The sequence below is a fragment of the Opisthocomus hoazin genome, chromosome 7 (genome assembly GCF_030867145.1).
Source record: "Opisthocomus hoazin isolate bOpiHoa1 chromosome 7, bOpiHoa1.hap1, whole genome shotgun sequence".
Classification (NCBI taxonomy): Eukaryota; Metazoa; Chordata; class Aves; order Opisthocomiformes; family Opisthocomidae; genus Opisthocomus; species Opisthocomus hoazin.
Genome location: NC_134420.1, coordinates 61,253,913 through 61,276,945, shown reverse-complemented (window position 1 = coordinate 61,276,945; position 23,033 = coordinate 61,253,913). Strand labels below are relative to the sequence as shown.

The 23,033-nt window shown below is 39.9% G+C and overlaps 1 protein-coding gene across 8 annotated transcripts in view; it reads left to right on the top strand.

Annotated features, from left to right (window-relative positions):
- BEGAIN (brain enriched guanylate kinase associated) overlaps positions 1-23,033 on the top strand; it is a 172,288-nt gene that overhangs the window by 92,208 nt on the left and 57,047 nt on the right. For 7 of the 8 annotated variants that reach the window (XM_075426505.1, XM_075426499.1, XM_075426504.1 and 4 more), the window contains 3 exons: positions 9,881-10,042; positions 11,623-11,679; positions 16,326-16,392. In XM_075426505.1, coding sequence (XP_075282620.1) covers positions 9,881-10,042; positions 11,623-11,679; positions 16,326-16,392 — 286 coding nt within the window. The remainder of the gene's footprint in view (positions 1-9,880; positions 10,043-11,622; positions 11,680-16,325; positions 16,393-23,033) is intronic. The other variant, XM_075426501.1, reaches the window with a different exon arrangement.

The following is a 23,033-nucleotide window of genomic DNA, read 5'->3' as shown; positions in this document are numbered from 1 at the left end:
TAACTCACCATTTCTTCTAGCCAAATGTTTGGCATGCCAGAATTTAACTCCCTTCTCTCCCAGCTTCACCAGCTGACTTATTTCAGATGCTGTCCAGAGCACTAGACAACATTTGGACAATGCAGACAATTTGGAGCAGGGCATGAACATGAGAAGAGTCCTCCATTATCATGAGAAAACAAACATCCTCTTCCTACCTCTAGAGAATGACTCAGAAAACTTGTATTCCTCCTTGAATCACATGCCTTTTTTTTTTTCTTGCAACCTTATTTTCCACCTGTTCATCCCGTCTGTAGGATCACTTACTGAACCTAACCCTTTGCATTTAAACCACCAAATCTAAGAGTCTACCTGCTGGTAGCAGAAGTATTAAATCAGTCCTCAGAGATCTGGCTCAGCTCTTCAGTCTCCTTGCAGCCCTGTACCAAGCACAGCATTGGGCTAGCCAGAGCAGCTGCATGTGGTGGACGGTGCACATCCCGGCTCGTAAGTCCATGTCATTCCCTCTCCATGAGCTGCTCTGCCCCATGCATTCCTTAGTGCTCTGTACAATAACGTGCTCTCTAGATGCAGGTCTGCCTTCTCCCTGTTCATTTTCATTTGCCCTTTTCGGTTTTCAGCACACTGGGGGAATCACAATTACCTGCTGAAGAAACTTCATTTAAAATAATCAAAACGTCTTTAAGGTCTATTTCTGAAAGCTGTAATATTATTCATGTTATTTCTGTTCAATCCGTTGTAAGCCTTAGGTTATGGATAGTACCTTCAAATAAAAGACAATCAGTATGTCTTTAGAATAAGCATTTCTTTTTTATATCTTACCACTTTTCACTGAAAATAATGGCATTCATTTAAGACAACTCCGTGCTGACTGCTGGTTCTCTAAGGGTTTTTTGCATGTCAACATATAACTGAATTTTCATATCTTAATCACCTCATATTACAGTTAATATTGAATGCTCTTGCTGGATAAATGTGTCTGTGGGCTTCAAATACTTGTTATAGAAGTCGCCCCTTCTACAATGAAAGACTGTCAGGTCAATATAACCAAAACATAATTCAATTTTATTTTTAAGAGAGATCTCTCTTTTCTACCTCTCTTGAAGAAGCTCAGCAATGTTTAGACACACTTACCACATAATAACTCTTGCCTGGGCTGAATTTTTAACTGTGCGAGTTATGCAACAGTCAGGTACTCACTTCTTAAGTGAAGAAAAGCTACCTTCCAAATCTAGTGATGTTTCTGTTTTGAGGTAGCTGTATCAGCTTTCCAGACACTGTAGATAGGGTCTCATGCTAAGGATCTGTCCCACAGCACTTCAGACTCCTAAACATCTCATTTTTTACCCCATCTCCCTTCCAAATGACTGTCTTCAATGTTTCTGATAAAGCATCCCTCTTTTCTGGTTTAAATTCTGCCTGAATGCCTGGAGCCTGAGAAAAGGACTCTGTTAGTTGTTTTATGTGTCCATCAGTCATCTGGAAACTATCTGAGCTCCAGATTTGGATCACGCACACATTTTTTCTGAAACATATGTACAGGCCTCCCCTCTCAGAATCCAAACCCAGCTTCAGGTTGTGTATTTTGAAAATGAGTACTGGAAAGAATATTTGAACAGTTTAATACTAGCAAAAAAAAACCCAACAAAACAACACCTACAAAAGCTATCTATCTGTGTTTATATGTGTGCATAAGTGTGTATATGTATTTCTAGGAAGGAAATATCTTCACGTGATTTGACAGACAAACATTTCATACTCCAAAGTTTCAAATATTTAATAAAAGTCTTTGAAAATAATAGAGAAATTTGGTGGATGTACTATAGTGAAAAAAAACCTGACAGACCTTGGTGAAAATTTCCAGAAAAATAGGCGAGCTGAACAGAGTGTGTGTGAGCCTGAATTTATAGGAAAATGCCTATCGCAGATCTTGGGTTCACATTTGCCAGGGTATTTGTTTGGGTATGAATGAAGCTGCTGAATAAAAGAGGACAAGAGCACTGAGATTTGTGGGCTGGACTCTGGGTCTGAGCTGCAGCAAAGTAATCTATTTCCCCAATAAAACTAATTTGAAGTCTGCAGCTGGGTTCTCAGAATCCGGATCTAACATTTGTGATTTGATCGTATCCCCCTCCTAATCAGATGGAGCAAGCACAAAGTTAGCCACAAAAACTGCAGCCAAGAAGATGATAGTTTTGACATTACCCTTTTGAAATGGTGACCCTGAGCATGTAACACACAATCAAAATTTTATTAACATAGAAATCCAGTTACTGCTTCATTAAAGATCTTTCATTAATCTAGAAAACACTTGTAAAATGCTTGGACTTCTGTGACTTCATTTCCCTACAAGTTCAATTCTAAAAAAACATTGTTGGGTGGATCAGATTTAATGACACAACTGTCATCTCAAAGCTATTCCTCCTAGGCTGGGGTTTGGGCACCTTGCTTGCAGCATGTCCACCCTGAGCAGCAGGCACATCTAGTGTGACCCAGAGCCATTCCCCTGTGACCAGCATCAAAGTTGTACTGAATAAAAGGTCCTGGGTAATCCAGACCACCAGCCATGGATCAGCAGGACCTGCTGAAGCCGAAATTCCCTGGTAGCCCCAAGATTACATTGGTGATGTAGTCCAATTCCAATGAGTAGCAACGCAGTGGCACTGAGGGTCTGTTGACATTTCTGCTAGCTGCGAAGGTCCCCAGAGCTCTCTGTCCCCAGCTTGCTGCGCCCTGGAGTGTGAGCTACATGTTGGGAAGAGGTCCCTCAGTGCCTTGCCTCCTGCCTGGCTGACTGCCCTCATCTCTGTCATGATAGACTCCATTCAAAGATCAGAAAGAAAGCCAGGGATGTGGCTGTTTTCTCTCCTTGAGCCAAACAGGCGGCCATCTCTATGCAGACATCCACAACAGACTTACATTTTTGGGAAAGCGCTTCCACAAAAGCAAACACACAAAACTGGCCCAGGCTCTCTGGCTGCCCACCGTGTAACTGCTCCTGGCTGCCTGTCATCAGTGGTCCAAGGTGGCACGGCATGGCTGGGCTGGGCCCTTCCCAGAGACCCTCTTCTGCTCTTTAGACTCCTTCACAGCAAGCACCTGTGCAGGGCTGACTGTTTTTCACTTTTCCTAGATAAAAACCCACAGGGTGGAAGAAGAAATGATGTTTTTTGAAATTCTGTTCCAAAATATATTTTTTAAATTTCCATCAGTGCTCCCAGATTCCTGGTCCTTTGAAGCCCTTTTTTAGCTTGTGACACATCGCAGGCATGGAACAGATCTGATAAACACTTTAAAAGCATTTAGTGATTCTCTTTTGTGGACCTCCACGCAATCTAAGGAAACAAGAAAGGGAATACTATTACCTCATCTCATACACACAGTACTGAGTCAGGAAGAGCGGGAGTTATCTGAAGAGATGCAGTTGTCTACGTCTGAGCTACTTGACTAGATTCCCTTTGTAATTAATGGAAATGGATACTTCCAGATTTGCGTCACCTCCTCTAAAAGCAGCATTCTAAAATAGGTCAGATTAGTCTCATCCTGATAGTGCCTGCTGTCACGACCCACTAAGAATGGGAGCTGCAGCTCCAGACCAGCAGTATTGACATTTGCTTCTGGCCAGGTCAGTCTTGCCTCAACTCACTCAACCCACATAACACCAGGCGCATTTGGCAAAGCTGGGTACAAGACTTAGAGCCCCAAACTGCAGACCAGGTTAGTTCCTACTTATACATTCCTTCTCCCAAGACAGGATGTTTACCCACAAAATACAATTAGTTTAACTTAGGATTTCACAACCGCATTAAAACTTCCATTTCACTACCAAGAAATGAGAACCTTCAATATGTTTTTTCAGTATATTTGACATGGGTGTCTATCTTGCCTTCATTTTGCATTCCTTTCACTGCTAGTTTCCCTCCTAATCCCATTAATTATATTTCGTTTTACTCTCTCCTAGAGCTGTGTGAAGGAATGTAAGCAGTCCATTCAGGGAGAATTTCAATAGTCTAATAAATGGGTTTGCTCCAATGTTAAATAATATCACAGAACCCTCTACAAGGCGAAGCCCTGGGGTGGCAGGCAGATGTGAAAGTGCTGCTGAAGCAGTTGGACCAGCCAGGTGGAGACATACAGTTTGCAGGACACTCCACTGGTGGGGCAGCCCCATAGATGTTAACTCTCAGTAACAACTCCAGGAGCACCCTCTTTGTGGGCTGTCCAAGGCTAACAAGCTCTAGAAAACCTCCAGCCTTCGGGTAGCTAAACAGCCCCAACATTGCATGCCAGCACTCCTCTGTCATCTGGTCATCTGCCAGGCAGATGAGTTGGCAGAAGATCAAACAGGTACAACAAAAACCTGCTTGTTTTCTAGCACACCTTTCTCGGAATAGAGCCATCACCACACAGCATCTTAATTTTGCCTGAAATGCTCTGGTGGAAATATGTTCACCTGGAGCTTCTCCAGCCAGCACTACAGAAGAATCTCGACCAACGGCTGAAGGCTGAGATAGGCACATGTTGTCCCTCTCCATTCTGCTCATCGACCTGCACACCCTTCCCTGGAGCTGAAGCTGTGCAGGGTGGCACTGATGCCCAGTTTAATGCACAGGCTGGCGGAAACATTAGAAAAAAAATATTTCCATTTTGACTACTCACCATGCTTTGTGGACAGAGTTCTATTGGAGAGGGAGAGGTGACACCAGGAATGCAAACATCTCTTTGTTTTGACTCTTGTGCAAGTTGGGACGGCAAAATTTTAAAGAGAGGAAAGTACCAGGAGTATTTGATAGTATTTTAACTTGCCTGCACAGCCTTCTTTTTCTCCTGTAAAATAGACCTCTTTTCACTAAGTGTAGAGCCTGAGTAGTACTGACTCCCACCTGGTAAAGCCCCCCTGAATGGCCTCTGAATCATTACTGACAATGAACTCCAGCAACAGGATTCAGCAGTGAGACTTGGTGTCTCTCTGTAGAAGCACTGCCCGAGGGAAGAGGGCTTCAAATTCCCTGGCAAGGAGCAACTCCACAATTCAAACCTGGCAATTACTGGCAGCATTACAATGTTTGTGGGCACAAAGTTCTGTGCCAATACATGTTTTCATATCTCTTTTATATTTTCATTTAGTACAAACAGAGCTAATTGGTGAATAAAATACTTTGGAAAGTCTGAAGACTTGGTTTTAATAACCTTTAAAATAGCTTCCCTTGAGACATTTTCTTTTACCAGTCTAAACACTTAATACTGTACTCACTGTCCTTGTTTTTAGAGAAACACCTTAATGAAGCAAAACGGGTAGTGACTTGCAAATCACTGTTGTCACAGGAGCAGGACTTTGGAGGCAACGGGCACAAACTGAAGCACAGCAAGTTCCATCTGAACGTGAGGAAGAATTTCTTCCCTCTGAGGGTGACGGAACACTGGAACAGGCTGCCCAGGGAGGTGGTGGAGTCTCCTCCTCTGGAGATATTCAAGACCCGCCTGGACAAGGTCCTGTGCAGCCTGCTGTAGGTGACCCTGCTTCGGCAGGAGGGTTGGACTAGGTGACCCACAGAGGTCCCTTTCAAACCCTGAACATTCTGTGATTCTGTGATTAGAAGAAACAGAGAACCACTCATACTAAAGGTCCTATTTTTAACTCCATCTGGTAGTTCCGCACTCCTCCCAGCAGTCAGACATTCAGAAAGTCCATGGAGTATAGGATTGGTGTTTTCGAAGACATAGCGCTACCAGGTTTCCCAAGACTCCTGGCTGTACTTTTTCCATTGAATTATTTTCTTAGTCTTTAAACTAAACCACTGATTTATGTACGCACACATACATTTAAAAAAATACATTTGCTGGATACATATTCTTTATTATTTATATAATACAGAACCACAATGGATGACTAGCCTTAGAAGACATTGATTTACCAGCATTAAAAAAAGTGCAGTGAACTTTTCTAACTAAAAGTGCTACATGACAAGCAGAAACAAAATACAATTAGTTTGTGGAGTTTGTTGTTTCGGAGACAAGGGAAAATGCTAAATGGTTCACTTCATGACTTTTGACTTTTAATTTTTTACCTCTTTTCAACCTTGTCTAAATTACCACTACCAAAGTTGCAGGGGTACACAACAAAGTTAAGCACTCCTTATGAAAAACTTAGGTTTCTAGAAGAAAAAATGAACACAGCATAAGGAAACAGAATTCAGGCATGGCATTATGTGATACCACTGAAAGCTAACAGTAAGGGGAAGGTTTTCAAAGAAGGAACGTCTGTTTCATGACAGATAAAAAAAAAAAGCTCATAAAATATCTTAGATTTTTATAAAACTAAAATTGAGACAGTGATCCTGCTATTAGAGATACTGAATTTGACATATTGCATGTTCTGCTTTCTACTATTTCTCTCACTTGCCTTTGCTTCTTAGGTGTTTGTTCACATGTGACTGAAAGCAAGAGAAAACAAGAGGCTTTACCTTAAACCAGCAATGTAGCTAAATAAGATTCTATTCATGCAGAAATCAAAACCATCCTGGGAGATCTGCTCACAGTATTACAGCTATAAGTACCCATTCAATAGATCCAGTCCCAGATTCATGAAAATGTTCCTATTTGTGCCAATCATAAGCATAAGTTTCATTGTGTCATTCATTTCATTAGCTATCTGTTAAGAACTTGCTTGCCTAGAGGAGGATATTAAAGCAAATGGTTAAGTGCTTTCCCAGCTGGGATCTTTTCTTTCTGCTTTTTTTTTTCCCCCCATAAAATTGGCTGTAAGTTTTCTTCCATTCAGCATATTCTTGTCAACACGAATTATTTCCTTCTAAAATTCATATTTTTCTTTCTAATAACTTGTATTTTAATAATGATTCACTGTTATGTACCTACTATTGCATCTTAAATAATCCCATCATAAACCAGGTGTTATTGTTCTTGTCTAAAAATAGTAAGCCCTCTTAAAAACAGCTAGCTGGTTTTGTGTGTATTCGATGCAAGTACACTCTGAGCAGCAGTTCTGCTAGGTTTAGGAGGGTTTTAGGATGCCACCCCATCTTTCCAGCTTGGATGCAAATGAGTAGAACTTTTTCAGAGTTATGGTTTGCTGAATGAGAATAACTTTGATCTCTGAAGTCACCTAACTTACGCCTTAACCACTGGGGTATTTTTCTTTTTTTTTACAAAGTTACAGTTATGCTTTACTACCCAAAGCATTACGTGGAAAAGTGCATGTATGTAGACTGCTTCAGTAAAGCACATTAGAATAGGCTTGGTTTTAATGAAATGAATAATCCAATTCTGAAAACAAATTATTCAAGAATACAATAATTTCAAAGAGAACTTCAAGGGAAAAAAAAGCTGAGATTGAAGTTAAGTTTATCCTTCAACATTTTGCTGAACTAAGGGCCCAGTAGAAGCTTCAGGCTGCCAAAACCTGAATCCCAAAGCACATTTTGACATCTCAGACCAGCACTGTCTTCCACATGAGGATCAAGATTTGCTCAGAACTCCCATTTTGAACCCGAAATTTCCCCATATAGACATATGTAGGCACACAAGTATATGCAGCAGCAACGTCACTAGAGAATTCAGGTGCTTTACTCCCACCTAATCTTCACAGAACTGAGACCCAAAGCAAGAAGGCACCTACATGCAGAAGCAGAAGACAAAGTTGTTGGAGGCCATTAACTTTCCTCTTTTTCTTAATTTGTTAAGCAGCCTCCAGCTATTACTGACTTAAATATCCCTGGCATTCCCACTATATTTGTATCCCTACAGCCCCTCTTCGTCCCAGAGGCCAAACTTTGTGGCCAAAACTCCCCAGTGCAGCAGGATGTTGTAACCTCCCCTGAGCTGGCTTAACTTGCATCAGCTGCACTTGCCCAGCATAGAGCAGCAGACTGGCCGTTTTCATCCAAAACTATAGCTGGAGGACCTGCAGTCTACTTTATGTACAAATCCTAGTGGTTAGGTTTTTAGAGTAGCAGAAGACTAGAGATGAAATCTCTTTTCACTTGAAACAGTTTTGACACCATAACTCCCACTTCACAGCAGAAAATCCAAGTTGCCAGGCTACAGGAAGGAAAACTGACCACTCTTCATTCCCAAGATGAGCAGATGAGTAGCAAGAACAGGCCAGAAGCAGAGCAAGTGAAAGGTGGTATGATGTGGTAACATCATGAATGAGGACATGCAGAAACGAGCAGCATGGGTGCAGATTCTCATTTCCCTAGATAAAACGGGGGTTTTTTTCACCAACTGAAATATAAAAACTAAATGATTGCATTAACTGGAGCTGCATTAAAAGTCTGAATTAGAATATATTCTTTTAAGATAATATAACTACAAGTGGTAATCTAAGTATAACTGTAACTACACAATATGTGTAATTGAAATAGAGCACTGTGTTGGCAAAACATTAGGCTGTTTCCTAGCTCTAAGCTACATGAATCAAGTAAGCAGCAATCGTAAAGCTTTTGCATTAACTTCTGGAAGCTCCTATCGAAGCTTGTGGACAGAAGGCAGTCACACTGAAGACAGCTCAGATAAGTGTTTCTTGAAGAATGGCATCTTGTTCCAAACTCTCTTACCTAATTAAAGACACAAAACATAATTCTACTGAAGCTGATGGCAGTACTCACTTGACATCAAAGGGAATCAGGATCTGCCATTTTTTATGAAAAACTATTTTTATCATGTGATTAAAAACAAGCAAAGAAATTCAAAATGCATCATGTGGTAGCGCTTTTGTCTCTACGTGATGGCAGACTCCAGTTCTGTAGTGACTCAGAGGTCCTACCTGAAGCCAAGAGATCAGCTCAATACTGAGGTTGCAGTGTCTGAACCATTGCAGTCACTTCCAGAGGAACCATCTCTGACTGGAACCTTGTCCTGCTGTGCAACTGGCAAACATTTAAGAAGACTGAGGAGTTTACAAATTAAACAGACAAGGAGAAAGATCTCCTTTGTGCAGAGCAGCTCACCTGAAGTCACACAGGCAAGCTCCAGTAGAGCAAGATAAGGAACCCAGGTTCATCACTGCAAATCCAGGGGGACTGTTTGAGTGCTGATGGCACTTCAACCTTCATGATAAAAATTTTGTTTGGATCTCCTGCATTTATGTTAGCTCATGTCATCTCTAAAACAAAGAGGAAAAAAAAAAAGTGAAAAACCTCCTCTCTCCAAATTCTGTGCCTAGTGCTTTGTTTTATCAAAGAGCGTAACTGAAGCTAGCTCACAAGCACGGTGTAAGCTCTTTATTCATGAAAGAAATGTGAAAAATTAGGGGTCACATCTGAGTCTGGGAGGTCTTTTCTCTCAAATAAGTGAGCAAATGGGGAAAGAGCCGTAACTTTAAAATTACTATAATATTAACCGATTACCCTTCTCCAGATGAAATGCTGAACGATAACATCTCTAGCAACTCTATGGCCAGGGATTGGGGTGGCAACTGAATCAAACAAGACAAAATTTTCTTTCTCCACAAAAAATGTTATAACTTGGAGTATTGGCAAGGAAATATTTTTGATCAGTTTATTTAAAGTTGCTGCTTTACTGATTTCTGCTACTTCAGTCATAGTGTTTTAGGATAACTCTAAATGAAAGGTCCTGTGTGAAACCAAACTCTAGGACGTATTTTGTATTTTAACAAGAAGATTCTTTCACAAAATATTCCATTATGGCTAATGAGATATTAGCAATGAGTGCTCTAGAAAGGACAGATGGGAAGATAGTCAACTAAATCAGAAGATTTTCAAAGTGCAGTAAACAAGTTATTAAGCACACTTCTCTGGTTTGATGCCAACCTATACTGTAGTGAATTGGTCAGATAGTGGATCATGAAAAGCTTTTTGGGAGTAGCTAAATTCTACAGCTGTGGTCTTTGTTTTTCTAGTACTTTGCAAGAACAGAAGGGGGAATTACGAAAGCGTCTGTCGTACACTACCCATAAGCTGGAAATGCTTGAAACGGAATTTGATTCTACACGTCAGTATCTTGAAATAGAATTGAGACGTGCTCAGGAAGAACTTGAAAAAGTAACTGAAAAACTGAGAAGGTTAGTAACTAACTTTTTGAAAGAAACAGTTCTTAGGAATTTACTAATAGCTGTGTTAAAGACATATGTAAGTAAAATATAAGCATATAGACTCAAACATACATAATTAATTGATTACACATTGTATTTTCACATTAAATATGTATATTTCACTTATCTGAATATATATTACATACAACATGAAGTTATTTACATGTGATGTAAGATGTGTCTGTATTGAAAGTGAACATGCAAGTAGAAATATATGTGTGTGGGTACATATATGGCATCATTTATGTGTAAACATACATGTGGGTTAGTGTCATGTTGTGTTACACGCACAAGTGTTATAAACATACTACATATATACACTTCTACTGCGTATATACAGATGAATTTTTTTAATGTGTTTGGCTGCATATTTTCTGTTGTTATTCTCCATAGGACTGATACAAAAGAATAGAATTTGCCCCTCTGTCACTCAAAGTTGAGATTACGTTCAATTCAAATAGTATTATGACATTTCACATTACGCTATAGCAAATCATTTGCTTTTTAGTCCCAGGTAGAATGGAATGATACTGAAAACCTTTTATTTAGAATTGTTGGAGTTGTGGGACAGTGCTATTGCAAATCATGGGCCCAGCTCATGTTAATGACAATTTATAATAAGCATTCATTCCTGACATTCCTGGCACTGATTAAAATTATCTGTTATCTAGATTTAAATTTACCAGTTATTCTCAATATCCATTTTTTCATTTGTTTGCACAACTTCTGAACCTACAATTATCCATTTATGAAAGAATGTATTTGCATTTCTTGTGAGGACATCCCTAAACTGATGTGGATAATTGAACTGTTTGATTTAGTTCATTGGATGAGTGAAAATGAAATTCAGGACAAATCATTCCAGGGCTATACCCAAAGAAATATTTTTCATTCTTTGCAGAAGACAAAAACCAAACTAAGCCAAAGCCAGAAACCATCGACAAACTGAGTCAACCAATCAATCTTCTGCAAATTTTAAACAGAAAGATTTAAAACAGTAAGACCTCAAATTAGGAAACGTGCTAGTGTGGTCTTCTAACTTAAATGCTTCCCTAACTGGAGAGGCTTCTTAAAATAAGTCCGAAATAAGCAGCTATCATGATGGTCTTGAAATCTACATGCATCTACCAAGAGCAGCCTGAAGATTCTCAGTATTGTTTTCTTGCCAACAATATTTTTCCGATCACTTCACCTAGAGCAGAGCTATTGAAAGTAACTTCGTTCTTGATGTAGTTTTGTTACAATATATTTCAGCTTTAAGGACAGGGAATACTGACATAAATCCTGCATCATATTTAGCAGAGGGGTTGACCATCCCACTTCGGTTAAAACAAAGGGGCTGCCTGGTCAGTAGGAAGCCTCCTGTCAACTTCATTGCGCACCGATGAGTAAAGCACCCTCCAAACCTTAGGCCAGAATGTCTGGGTTTTGCTCATGGCAAAGTCCAGCACTCATACCAAATGTCGAATTAGTACAATTGAATTTCCAAAATTCTAATTGAACATTGTACCACATTATGAAGAAAACTTATATTAAAAATTATGTTTCAGGCAGGTGATTACTCCCTTGAAGACATATCATATTGGAAGCCCAAAATATTTTACAAGGTGAGCTTTAAAAATGATTCTATTGAGAATAGCAATGCATACAGCAAATTGAGTAACTAGATTTCTCATCCTGGAGAAGGATAATGTCTGAAACAAAACTATCATCCAAAAGTGTGTCAGCAACATGTCACAGAGGAAAATCAGTGTGAGAAAAACGGGAACTAGTAGTTTCAGTAACGGGTCTCTGGCTTTATTCATTGCACAGGGAGAGAAATTCAGCCCCCCTAATGAATAAGCTCTGCGTAACAGGATCCCACTTGCGCACTAAAGAAAATTGATGTTATTAAACTTCCATTACTCTTAAGCACAGAATTTTTACGAGAGGCTGAATGGCCATCCTTTTCTACTCCTTTCTGAAAGACTTTATTTTCTTAATTTATCCAAAATTTCCTGTGTTGCTGCTAGGCCTCCCCTCTCTTATCCAAGTAGGGAAGTCATTTATGTGGATCGATGGTCAAGTTTTCGACCTCTTACAAATATTTAGACCAGGGGAGTGCAGAGTGGGTTTGAAAATATTAACTGTAAAACATAGGTTCAGCTTTCAAAAGTGACTGAAAACAGATTGGGGATTTCATATACCTCGCAGTGTTCCCCTATCTGATGTGACAGAAACGTTAAAATTCAAAAAGTATTTAAATACCCATCTTGGAACCAAAACCTATCTCCAAAGGTCATGCTGGATTTCCTGCTTTAGACCCTGCCCTAGGTAAAAACTTGGTGAGGTCCCCATCCTAGCTTTTACCTGAGAGTAGAGTTGTCTTAAGACACGAGAAACAAACCCATACAAGCATATATTTAGCACTGAGCTTAGCCCACACACATAATTGTTTCAACAAAAGCAAGACATTTCATGGACTGAAGAGGTGTTCTGAACAGGAATCCTGTAGCTATATTAGGTTTGGAATAAAATGGGGGAAAACGCTCTTGATTTCATAAGGAAGTCAGTGTAACTTGTGATAACGGAGAGGCAAAAGTGGTTTTGAACAAGAAGTGATTATTTTAACAGTCACTCTTCAAAGCTAGACTGCACTCTGGGTAAAATTCTTTTCTTCAGAGAAAGTCAGCCCAAGCCTGTGTTTTACTTTAGATTGATTTCATGGCCTTAAGAGGGCTTGAGACTGAGTGCAAGCAGAGAAACAGAGGCTTTTGCAGACTTCCTATTTAGTGGTGACTTGCAGTCTTAGAGAGGAGTGTGTTGTCTGCTGGGTTAGAGCATAGATATGCAACGTTCAATTTGTTCACAATACCTTTCATCATGTCCTAATTTAGTTGAGCATTTAAATATGCATTTAAACATGCACATACATGCACCTAGAGGCACATGGGTGTCACCTAGTACTATGAACAACACAACAAGCTATCAAAAAATATGTTATTGATTCATAGAAGTTTATTCACAGGGTAGTGAAGCTGACCTATTCTTCACTTTATTTACAGTGAAGCCAGATTTACAACCTTGAAATGTTTCATAAATCACAAGGTTCAGGCTATCTAGGTGTATTTTTTCTGCAAATAGGATGAAGTTACCATTCGCTCATCCAACAATTTTCAAACTGGTACAATGTTCCCCACACCTCCTTTATTTTACAGTGTTGCTCAAAGATTGATTTGGTTATCCTGTTCCCCTTTTATCCCTTTAACACTTTCTTCCATATATTTCTGGGTCCATTTCTCTCCCTGCCACCCACATTTGCTGACACTTCTTTTGCCACAGTGGATTTCCAATTTGGGTTTTATGCGTATATGTGCATGTGTATGTGCTTGTGTATGTGTGCACGTGTTTATGCTTATTTTGACTACCTTTGCATAATGTTCTCAATAGAAACACTTTTTGAAGCTCAGCTTCCTACTTACTGTGGATTTTTTGTTAACATTGGATTTGATTTTACCAGGAAGTGGTCAATTTTTTCACTGCAAAATTAATGTTAGGGTTTGTTTGCTACTTTCAAGTAAACATACAACAGAGGAAAATTTGACAGGCAAAGACAAGAGAAGTCACAAGGAGACAAGCAGATTGTAATAAGCTGGTGCAAAACCCCTCCACCATCTACGGTGTGGAAGTTGCCAGTCAAGAACAATTATGTTAATGGTAACCAATCTTTCAGTCACCCATATCAAGAGAAAAATAGTGTTAAGAGAAGCTGAGGAGCAAACCCAGTGATGTATTGGCACCATCGTAACCCAGATATCCAAGTAACAATTGCTGCTAGTAATTCATGATCTTAAAGATTTGGAAAGGGACCCTTCGATGTCTCCCTCGAGCTCTTCACATGGGTCTATACTACACAACAGACTGGGGTACAGAGAGGCCAGAGCTAGAAAAGTCCTGAATCAATATTTTTTTTTCCCTTTTCTTTCAGGAATTCATGCAAATGCTTCTGAACCTGTGCAAACTTTTAGGAGGTCACAGGTGTTAAAAGTTTACACCAGTTTTCTACCATCTCTAGTCGAGTCCCAAGCTGCCAAGGTGCAAATTATGTTTAACCTGTTCTGTTTTGCCCTACTAGAGAAAAACTGCAGATAATAACAGATAAGATACTCAGACACCTCTGGTCTCAGCCAGCAGGCCCTATCGTATTTTTCTAAATCCTTGGTCCCTACATCACAGCATGCAGCCTTACTAGCAAAAAGTAACTATGTTAGCGCTGAGTAGCTGTTTGCAGGCATAACCAGTTTAAGCCTCTTTGCTTCCACTGGTTTACCAAGATCATCTCTGCCTTCTCCTTTGCCAGGAAAAGCTGGGTACAGGGTACCCTAAGATTTCTCTCTGTTGTATTGTCTCTGGATAAGGAGCTGCGAAAATCCCAAGTATACCTCCAGCTGCACAAATAAATGTCTGTACAGAGGCTTAGTGGCGAATGCTGCATCTAACAGGAGCATGGACAATGCAGAGATCCATAAACTTCAGTCAGTCCTTTAAGTCACCTGGACATTTACACAATGGCACTGTGAGAACTGTTGAGTAACGTAGGTTAGTACAGTTCTCACAGATTTTCAGCCCATTTGGGTCACCACCTTAGCAAACACTCTTTACCACAGATCCTCCTTACAGGGAGAAAACCTCTGCTCAGCAGCTCTTAAATCTTACACCATGCGGAAACTTCCCCCAGGCTCTCAGTGCCTTTGAAACGGCTGCCCTGAGTGAGGGCTGACCCTCGGTACCCCGAGGAGTTTCACCCGTGGGAATGTCATTATTTATGCCCACAGAGCAGCTGTCCTTGGCACAGACCTCCCCTTCCAGGCCTGTGCAGCAGATGTTCTGGTGTTACTGGGAACCCCAGTGGGAGCTCTGCATGCCTCATGAGAGGCACCACTAGTCCCTGGCCTGCCCCTGAGTGGAGAATTTTGATCATTTAACTGGAAAGAAAATCTCCATGGCAACAGAACCAGGGAGAGACCTGAACCATCATGTCACTTCACTACTAGGAAGGAGCGGGCTGAACCCTTCGATTTGCAGCCATGGCATGATTCGAATATAGGTCTTAGTTCTGATTTCAACAGCCACTCCTGACCATATAATAAGCCAAAGAGACTTCTTTAATCTCAGTCCCTTCTTGATCATCATGGAAACTACATCCAGGTCCAGGCTTCTTGGACGAAGTGCCTTTCTGCTGAATGGATGTGTATTACATCCGAGTTCTCTCTTGCAGTGAGTGCACTTGCTGATTACCTAAAATCAGCTCACCACTGGAAATACTTTGACTTACTGACCTAAGATTCTCAATACAATCATACAGATGTATTCAGACAAACTTTTCACAGCTGAGCTTCTAACATTTGCTTTATATTTCTCATAAATCTGCTGAGGTGATATGTACAAACAAGAACAAGGAGCTACCCTTCTTACCTTCTGTGAAAAGAAATGCACAGCTGCTACCAAAATAGCAATGTTTTTCCCACAGGCTGCACAGCTTGTTCATTGCAATACCAAGGTTACCATCTAAGCAACTTAAAGATGTACAGACTGAAACTTTTCTTTGGTGTATCGCTCTGGAATTAATTGGGAAGTCTCATTTTGTCAGTCCATTCAGTCCCCCAGTGATGATCGATGTAAATAAATACCCACGTTTTCCAGGCTAAACTATCTAAATGTATTTCGTGAAGAAAGGGGATGTGTTTAACTCTTAAGAATTGGCAGTTCCTTGAACTTCTGCCAAAAAAAAGGAATATTCTCTTCTAAGTCATGTAGTAATGCCTGCATGTTGCTTTTGCTACAGTCATTACTTTTTTTGCTGCAGTTCTCCTTATTAAGAGAGATTCATAAATATTTTTCTGTACTTTCTAAGCATAGAGCTCAAGCTTCTTCTCTGACATATCATTCCTGAGCCTGATGTAAAGCTACAATCTCTTTGTACAAGCTCCCATGCTGCGATGCATGTCTGCACACAAGTGCAGAATGGTAAATGTATTTGCACTTCCTGATGGAATTTGTCACTAAATATAGTAAGCAAACATGACAAAGAAGTTTTGCTTAGGAAGTAGGTAGTAATTACATTTTGAAGGCAACCACTGACTGGCAACAGGAGTGAGAAAAAAACAAATTTCAACTAGTGCAAGCCAAGGTTTTGTACTGACATGAAAATTACAGATAAAAAACCAACACAAAAACCAATTCATTCAGTTACATTATATCATCTTTGTTTTAGGATACAAAACAATTACCTAGCCTTGCAAAGAATTAATCAGGATCTGGAGGATAAACTTTATAGAATGGTAAGTCATCATAAGTGAACTTTTTTTTTTATCTTAAATGTGTTTTTATGGTTCTTAAGTCATAGGACAAATGTACATATAGCTGTCACAAAAACACCCTCATACTCCAAATGCAGTATGCTTAAGAAAGATATATGACTTTATCTGTATCATGACCTAGAGCTCAAGCTGTGTGTGATGGCATAGCTCCAGCAATGTAAATGGAGATTGCATTGGCTGATGATCTGGCTGAGTACATTATACCTTTAAAATAATTCTGGTTAATTTAGTTAATAACTTAATGGGTTTTAAATATTTATGTTTTCATTAAGTAACAAATTTAAATAAGGTAATCCAATGTTTTCTCATGCTTTTTAGATACTTTTACTCATCTTTTATTAAGTGATTTTATACAGCTTAGATGGTCTGACTTTTATATGCTGTCATAACTATCAATCTCAGTGTATTAATTTCCGATCTATATGTGTCTGCAACCGCAATGTCAATGTCACTGTCACAGGCCAATTAGTAACTGAGTGAGGAAATCACAGTACCATTTATAGGCTCCACATTTAGGACTAATATTACAAGATACAGCACCATTCATTCAAAATAGTTTTGATGTTAAAAAGAAATGGCAACGCCTTTAGTGCCCTGGCTCATTGCTGGTGCTGCTGGGACATCATACTCACTCTTGGGAGAAGATTCACAGAGAAATATGAGAGTAATACTTAAAGAGGAAAGAAAAAGAGTTTTAAGCTTCCAAAGGTCTTCAGGTCATGAGCATAGCATGAGCTGCTCCCTTCTCTCCCGACTCATTGTGGTCAGTCATTCCCTGCTCTTCATCCTGCCTTGCCCCATCCCTTCCATGCCCCTGGCAAGCACAGTGCACACTCGTAAACACGCCGTTTACAGGTCTCTGCAGAGTCCTGACGTACCCCTATAAGGATGCTAGGTTAAGCCTACATTTTACATGTCTCATACGTAACATTTGCATGGGTGGGCAGCCTGGAATGAGGGGAACAAATTATTGTGCTTTGAGAGTAAACAGGGACTGTGGCAACGTATTGGAGAGCCTTTACTAAGAAACAGGAAACAATTTTTTGAAAAAGTCATTGTTCTTACCTCAGGAGTCTCTTTAAATTGCTGACGATGAATAGAGTACTGTTGCTTTTGTAACTGGCTGTGAGCAGGGCAAAGTTACAGCTGGATTATAGCTGATGATCATTCATAAATATATGTATAAAAACTGTACAAGCATAAATAACATTTGATCTCATGTTACCGTATTTTCCTCCACTCTTCCTTTTTTACATTCTTTTTCCTTTTACCCAAATCACTTTGGGATTTTCTCTTCATCTGTGCCCTAAGATTTATTACATATGCACTACAAAAGATAAATAAAGTAGAGACATTCTGACTGGTAAATGAAATAAAAAGACTAGAAACATAGAAAGAAGGACTCCAGAAAATCCATGCTTTTTTGTCAGGTATTTCAGATCAAAGCAAAGAAATTTCAAACTTATGTTTCAGCATCCACTTCAAAACCTGAGCAATGATTTCAGAGCACAGCACAGAAAGAAGGAAGACTGGTTCCATGAAGCACTGTACCTTTCTTTATTCCACTAATATGACAGTCGGTGATGGTATCTGTAGGGGCTTGAAGAAGACCAGCCAGGCTCTGTACCCCACTTCACTCCTGACTGCTTTGCCTTCTGAAACACTGAAACTGAAAACAAAACAAAACCAAACAAATGTCAAATGGAAACTCTAATAAAAACAAAAAGATGGGGGAAATAGTATCATATATGATTTAGATAAGACAACCCATTTGATCTTCAGGGCACTCCAAAAACCTGCAATACTTCAGAGAAAGATGGATTAAATAACAGCTGGTCTGGTTAATCAACAGCTTATGGTGGACTGGGCTCATGGATGCCTTTCTCTCCCTTTCCTGCTAAGGAGAAACAGCTGTGTTTATTTTTTTGTCTAATTTAGTCAGTTTGTCATTCCAAAATCAAAAGCCTTTGATGTCTCTACCTTCATACAAATTCATATATGTAAATCATGTGTTTAGTTTCTCCGTCTCTCCTCTGCCGCATCCCTCTGTACACACGTATGTATCTATATGCACACACACATATTTACACTCAGACTCTTACACAGGTTTTGACCATTTTATGTGTCCAAATGCAACAAGTAAGGAAGAGAAGACACCTGGGGCAGAGGTCCCTCACTCCTTCTGCCTGCGGATGGCCTGGGATGCTCCCAAGGTGACCACTTTCTTTCTGCCCTAACCAGTGACCCACAACTCTCCCTCTCCCAGTAACTGGCCCCAGCTCAGCACGACTAATCTAGGACTCCGCTTGGACTCTCTCTTCTAATGTTTCGGGTATCCTGAATCTTAAAGGCTTTAATGCCTGCTATTAGTATGAGGCATGTAAAAAATAATCATTAATTCAACAGCAGTCACAGAAAAGAAGCTGAAGTAGCAGTTATTTTTCTTCTAGGCTTGCTTCCTTTTGAGTGCTAATCTCTAAAATATTTAAAAATATTTGAAAACACGCTTCTGATCACAGCAAATGGTATCCAATTGAAACCTCTGTCACATCAGAACTTGAAGCAAAAATATAAAATATAAACCACAGTGCTGTGTTGACTAAGAGCTAAAAAATGCCATTCTGATATCAGTGGAGAGTTTGCTGTATTAAACTGGGCAGGACTGAACATATGACACAGTAGACACAGATGTAGCACAGAACTAAAATTATACTGTCACTACACATAAAACTCCTGTTTTTACCACAGTCAGGGTCTTTAACTGGAGAAGATTTGTTTGTCTTGTAAGCGCTGGTTAAACACAGGAATATACAGCCTGTCTTCCTAAATAATTAAGCTCCACAATTCTTTTTTTCGATTAAGACGTGGGAAAAGACTAAGCAGAGTCCTTAAATTTTGCACAGTGATTCTGTCACAGGGCAGTTCAATTAAAGAACTTTTTACATTATCTAGTTCCCGTTGTCACCAGTAGTATTTGCTTTCCCTGGCACTGCTCTGAGTTTCCCAAGGATGCTCTGCCGTGGTCTTACTGCTCACAAGCAGCAGTTACAAATAGATCATACAAGTCATCCCAACCACATGTAAAGAAATCCTTTGTATGATCTCAGTCCAGCTGTATCCTGCAGACAATCCTCACTGGAATTAAGCAATGTATTTTTAAAATCTTCTGAAGTTTTAAGGCTTTCAGTCGCAGTTGGTTCTGTAATTTTACCTTTCAAGCAATAAGCCAGATTTTTAATGGTGTCTACATTTGGAAATAACTGTTAGATACCTAATAATAGCTGCTTAATAAACCTAACTGCTAATGAAAATCACACCCATTTCTCCTCCCCCTTCTGCATTTTGAATGTTCCTGAAAAACCTGATCTCAGAAATTCAGCTGAAAAGAACTCATGAGAGACCATGTTCTCCAGAAACAATCTAAAATATGTCGTTTGTAACTAGGAAGTAACCATTTGACAGAGAGACTGCTTGATGGTATGAGCTCACTTCTTATGTGAAGTCCTTCAAGAGGCTAGAATGTAAACCTCTGTTCAGTCTACAATGCATGCTATCATGGCATCTAATACAAAAATACACAGGCAGAATTGGAGGTGGACAAGGAAGGTGACTGCCCTGTGGTAAGGAACAGAGCCCTCTGATGACCAGGGAACCAGCAGATAGATCAGTGCACCCACTTTGTAAGCCCTCACTCCAACATAACCCTTGGTCTGCCAACCCATCTCTCTGAAGACTGTTGCCAAACCGAAATCTCTGGTTCTTCGTGTCATTTCCCAGTCCGGTTGGGTTTGGTTGCTGTTTTTAAGGAAGGAGATTGCTTTTTTCCCTCTCAGTGCCGGTTCAGGACCTTTCAACAGCATGGGCAATACTTTATGCTGTCAGACATCAGGGACACAACTGTCCTCTTCTGCAGAGCAGAGAGATGTTGGGCTCCAGCTCGACCAGACTTGCCAGGCTTCCCAGCACAGCCCCATCCACTGGGGCTTTGGTTCCCCCCTCTGTAAAGCCAGCATCATCCCTCTGTACACAGTGCATTATAGATTTTATCGGCTGTCAAGATTAAAACTGTTACTTCACATTAGCACCTGACTTTTCACTTACATTAAGGCAGGCTTGGAGGTGTGACTCAGCCATAAAGTTGGAAGAAATTAGTATATAAACCAGCTGTAAAGAGAGATTTGTGTTAAGGATGATCAAGTCAAAAATGCTGCACTATCTGAGCTCTGCACCGATTTTTATCCTGTTTCTTCCTCTGCCTATGAGCTGGAGGAGGACTGAGAAGTACAACAAGTACTTCATGCTTTATGTTATTGAGAGTTATTTATCCAGCTCTTGAATATCTGGGCCTTTCCAGTCTGCTGGCCATAATATACACCTAAGCACCTCCAGCTGGGAAAATCCAAAGATGAATTAAATATGAGTTGAGCAAATTTAAGTGGTGCTCTGAGACTTTGTGTTATTTTAAAGGAAGCAGCTTGCTCAGTGTCCAGGCCAGGAAGGTAAAGAATATGGAAAGTGATGCAGAATTTGATGAAGAATATCAGTGAGGCATTAAAAGCACCTAACTACCAGGGCAAGCGAGGCGCTTTGACTTTGGAATTTAAACCAGTCACTAGACTGCACATGAGTCTCCCATGACAGTTACCAGTCACTCCCCAGTGTGGTTTAAATTGTCAGTGAAAGACGAAGGCAATGGAGAAAAAGCCTAATTCTGACACGTACCTAAGGAAATCAGAAGCCCAGCATGTTTAGGTTCCGGCACAGAGGCTGATGACTTTGACAGTGACTTTGAGTGGAGTGATTTAAAGCACATATTTTTCATTTTCTTTCCTTTATGAAGAACAACTTGCTTCTCCTCCCTACTGTATGTCCCATGAAAACCAAACAGAGATGACCTAAATATACTTAAAAGGATTTGCATCCCAAAGACAAGAAAAGTTTAGAGTCAGCTCAACCTGACAGGCTCATTTACTCACATTCAGTGAAGACAGCTGTGAATTTCAAGAGACATTTATACTGCTTGGTTAGTTAAGACAGAAGCCAGAGAAGGTCCATGTTTTGTGGACTAAAACAACAGCAAAACCACATTTCTAAGGAAGGAAATGACCATAAATGCTACAGAAACAAACTGTTGATAAAAATAGCAGTTGAAAAAATGCATTTCTAAGAGGCCTTTAGGTTTCATCTTTTTATGCTTGCAAGCATTTTGTACTAAAGATTTCCATCTCTCACTAACTCTTTTCACACTCATTTCTCTGCTAAAAAAATATTGTCAAATGGGCAATAAGACCAGCCTTTTACACCCACACACATTAACACACAGACTCAGACTGAGCAGATCCATCAATTTTGCAGTTGAATAAATGAATCCTCCTGGGTAACCTGGGAACACAACTCTGCATCACAGGACAACAGAAGTGCACACAGGCTTTCAGACATCCTGAGTCCTTTCTCTTAATAGGGGTTCATTTCCCATTGTTATCCCATTGTTATGTGTCTAGCAGGGTGATCCTCCTTCCCAAGAGACTCTTAAGGCAGTCCAGCCTCTTCTTAATTTCTGTAGATGAATATGACACAATGAGAGACTGTTCTGGAATCTACTTTCACTTTTTCCAAAGCGATGGGAAAGATTCTGCTCTGGCTCTCGCTCTTAGTAGGACATTTTTCAAAAGTACCAGCAGCCTTAGGAAGCTGTAAAGTGACAATGGGCACTTCTCACTTCCAACATCTTCTCCGTTGCATGATGACAGAGCTCCAGAGCTCTTTCCTTTTCAGCATGTGTCTTATCTCTTGGTCATCTATTGGTATTTCTGATACCTGAGGGTTTTGATTATTTTCTTCATCCTGATCTCCATGGTTTGACCTCTGTCTCTCAGAACACACCCCAGGGCTACCATCTTGACCAGCTGGGAATAGAAAAGGCTCTTGTTTTTGAGGTAGTTGAAAAGAATAAAAATATTTCTGGGATGTGGGTGTCTTTGACATGTGCCTTCCTTGTAAATGCCTTGGCCTTTTGTGATTAACGACCAATTCACCAAAAAGAAAGAGAAAGAAAGAACAAGTAAGAATAAGCCTGAAAAGGTGTTGTGTAGCAGGCACTCCATATCTCGAAATACTTCATGAAAGTTCGTGTCATCTACGAATGTGGAAATCAAGGCACAGAAGAGCGAAGTGTCTTGGCCAAGGTCATCAGGAAGCAAGGAGCTAGTTTCCAGGTAACTTCTAGGTATTCTTTATCCAAATCCCCTGCCTACAAAAAGGATCAAAGGACTTCCTAGGTTCTCTTACATCTAATTTATGATGCCAGTTATTTATCTCCTATTTACAAAATAAATAGAAAATGGCAAAGACAGGGTTTATTACAGTTAAAAGAAAAAAAAAATAGAAAGAGAAGAAAAGCATATAGAAGCAGAGTATTCACCCATTTAGTCCAGGTCCGTATAGGGAGTTTCTGTCATCTGTCTCTATAACCAATTTCATTTCTAAATAAAAAAAATAATCTTTTCAAAACAGTATATCATCTACAGAACTCAAAACCATGTAATTTTGTCTGTACAGGAGAGAATGTGGAATTAACTGAGATAAGAAGACAATGACTTTTA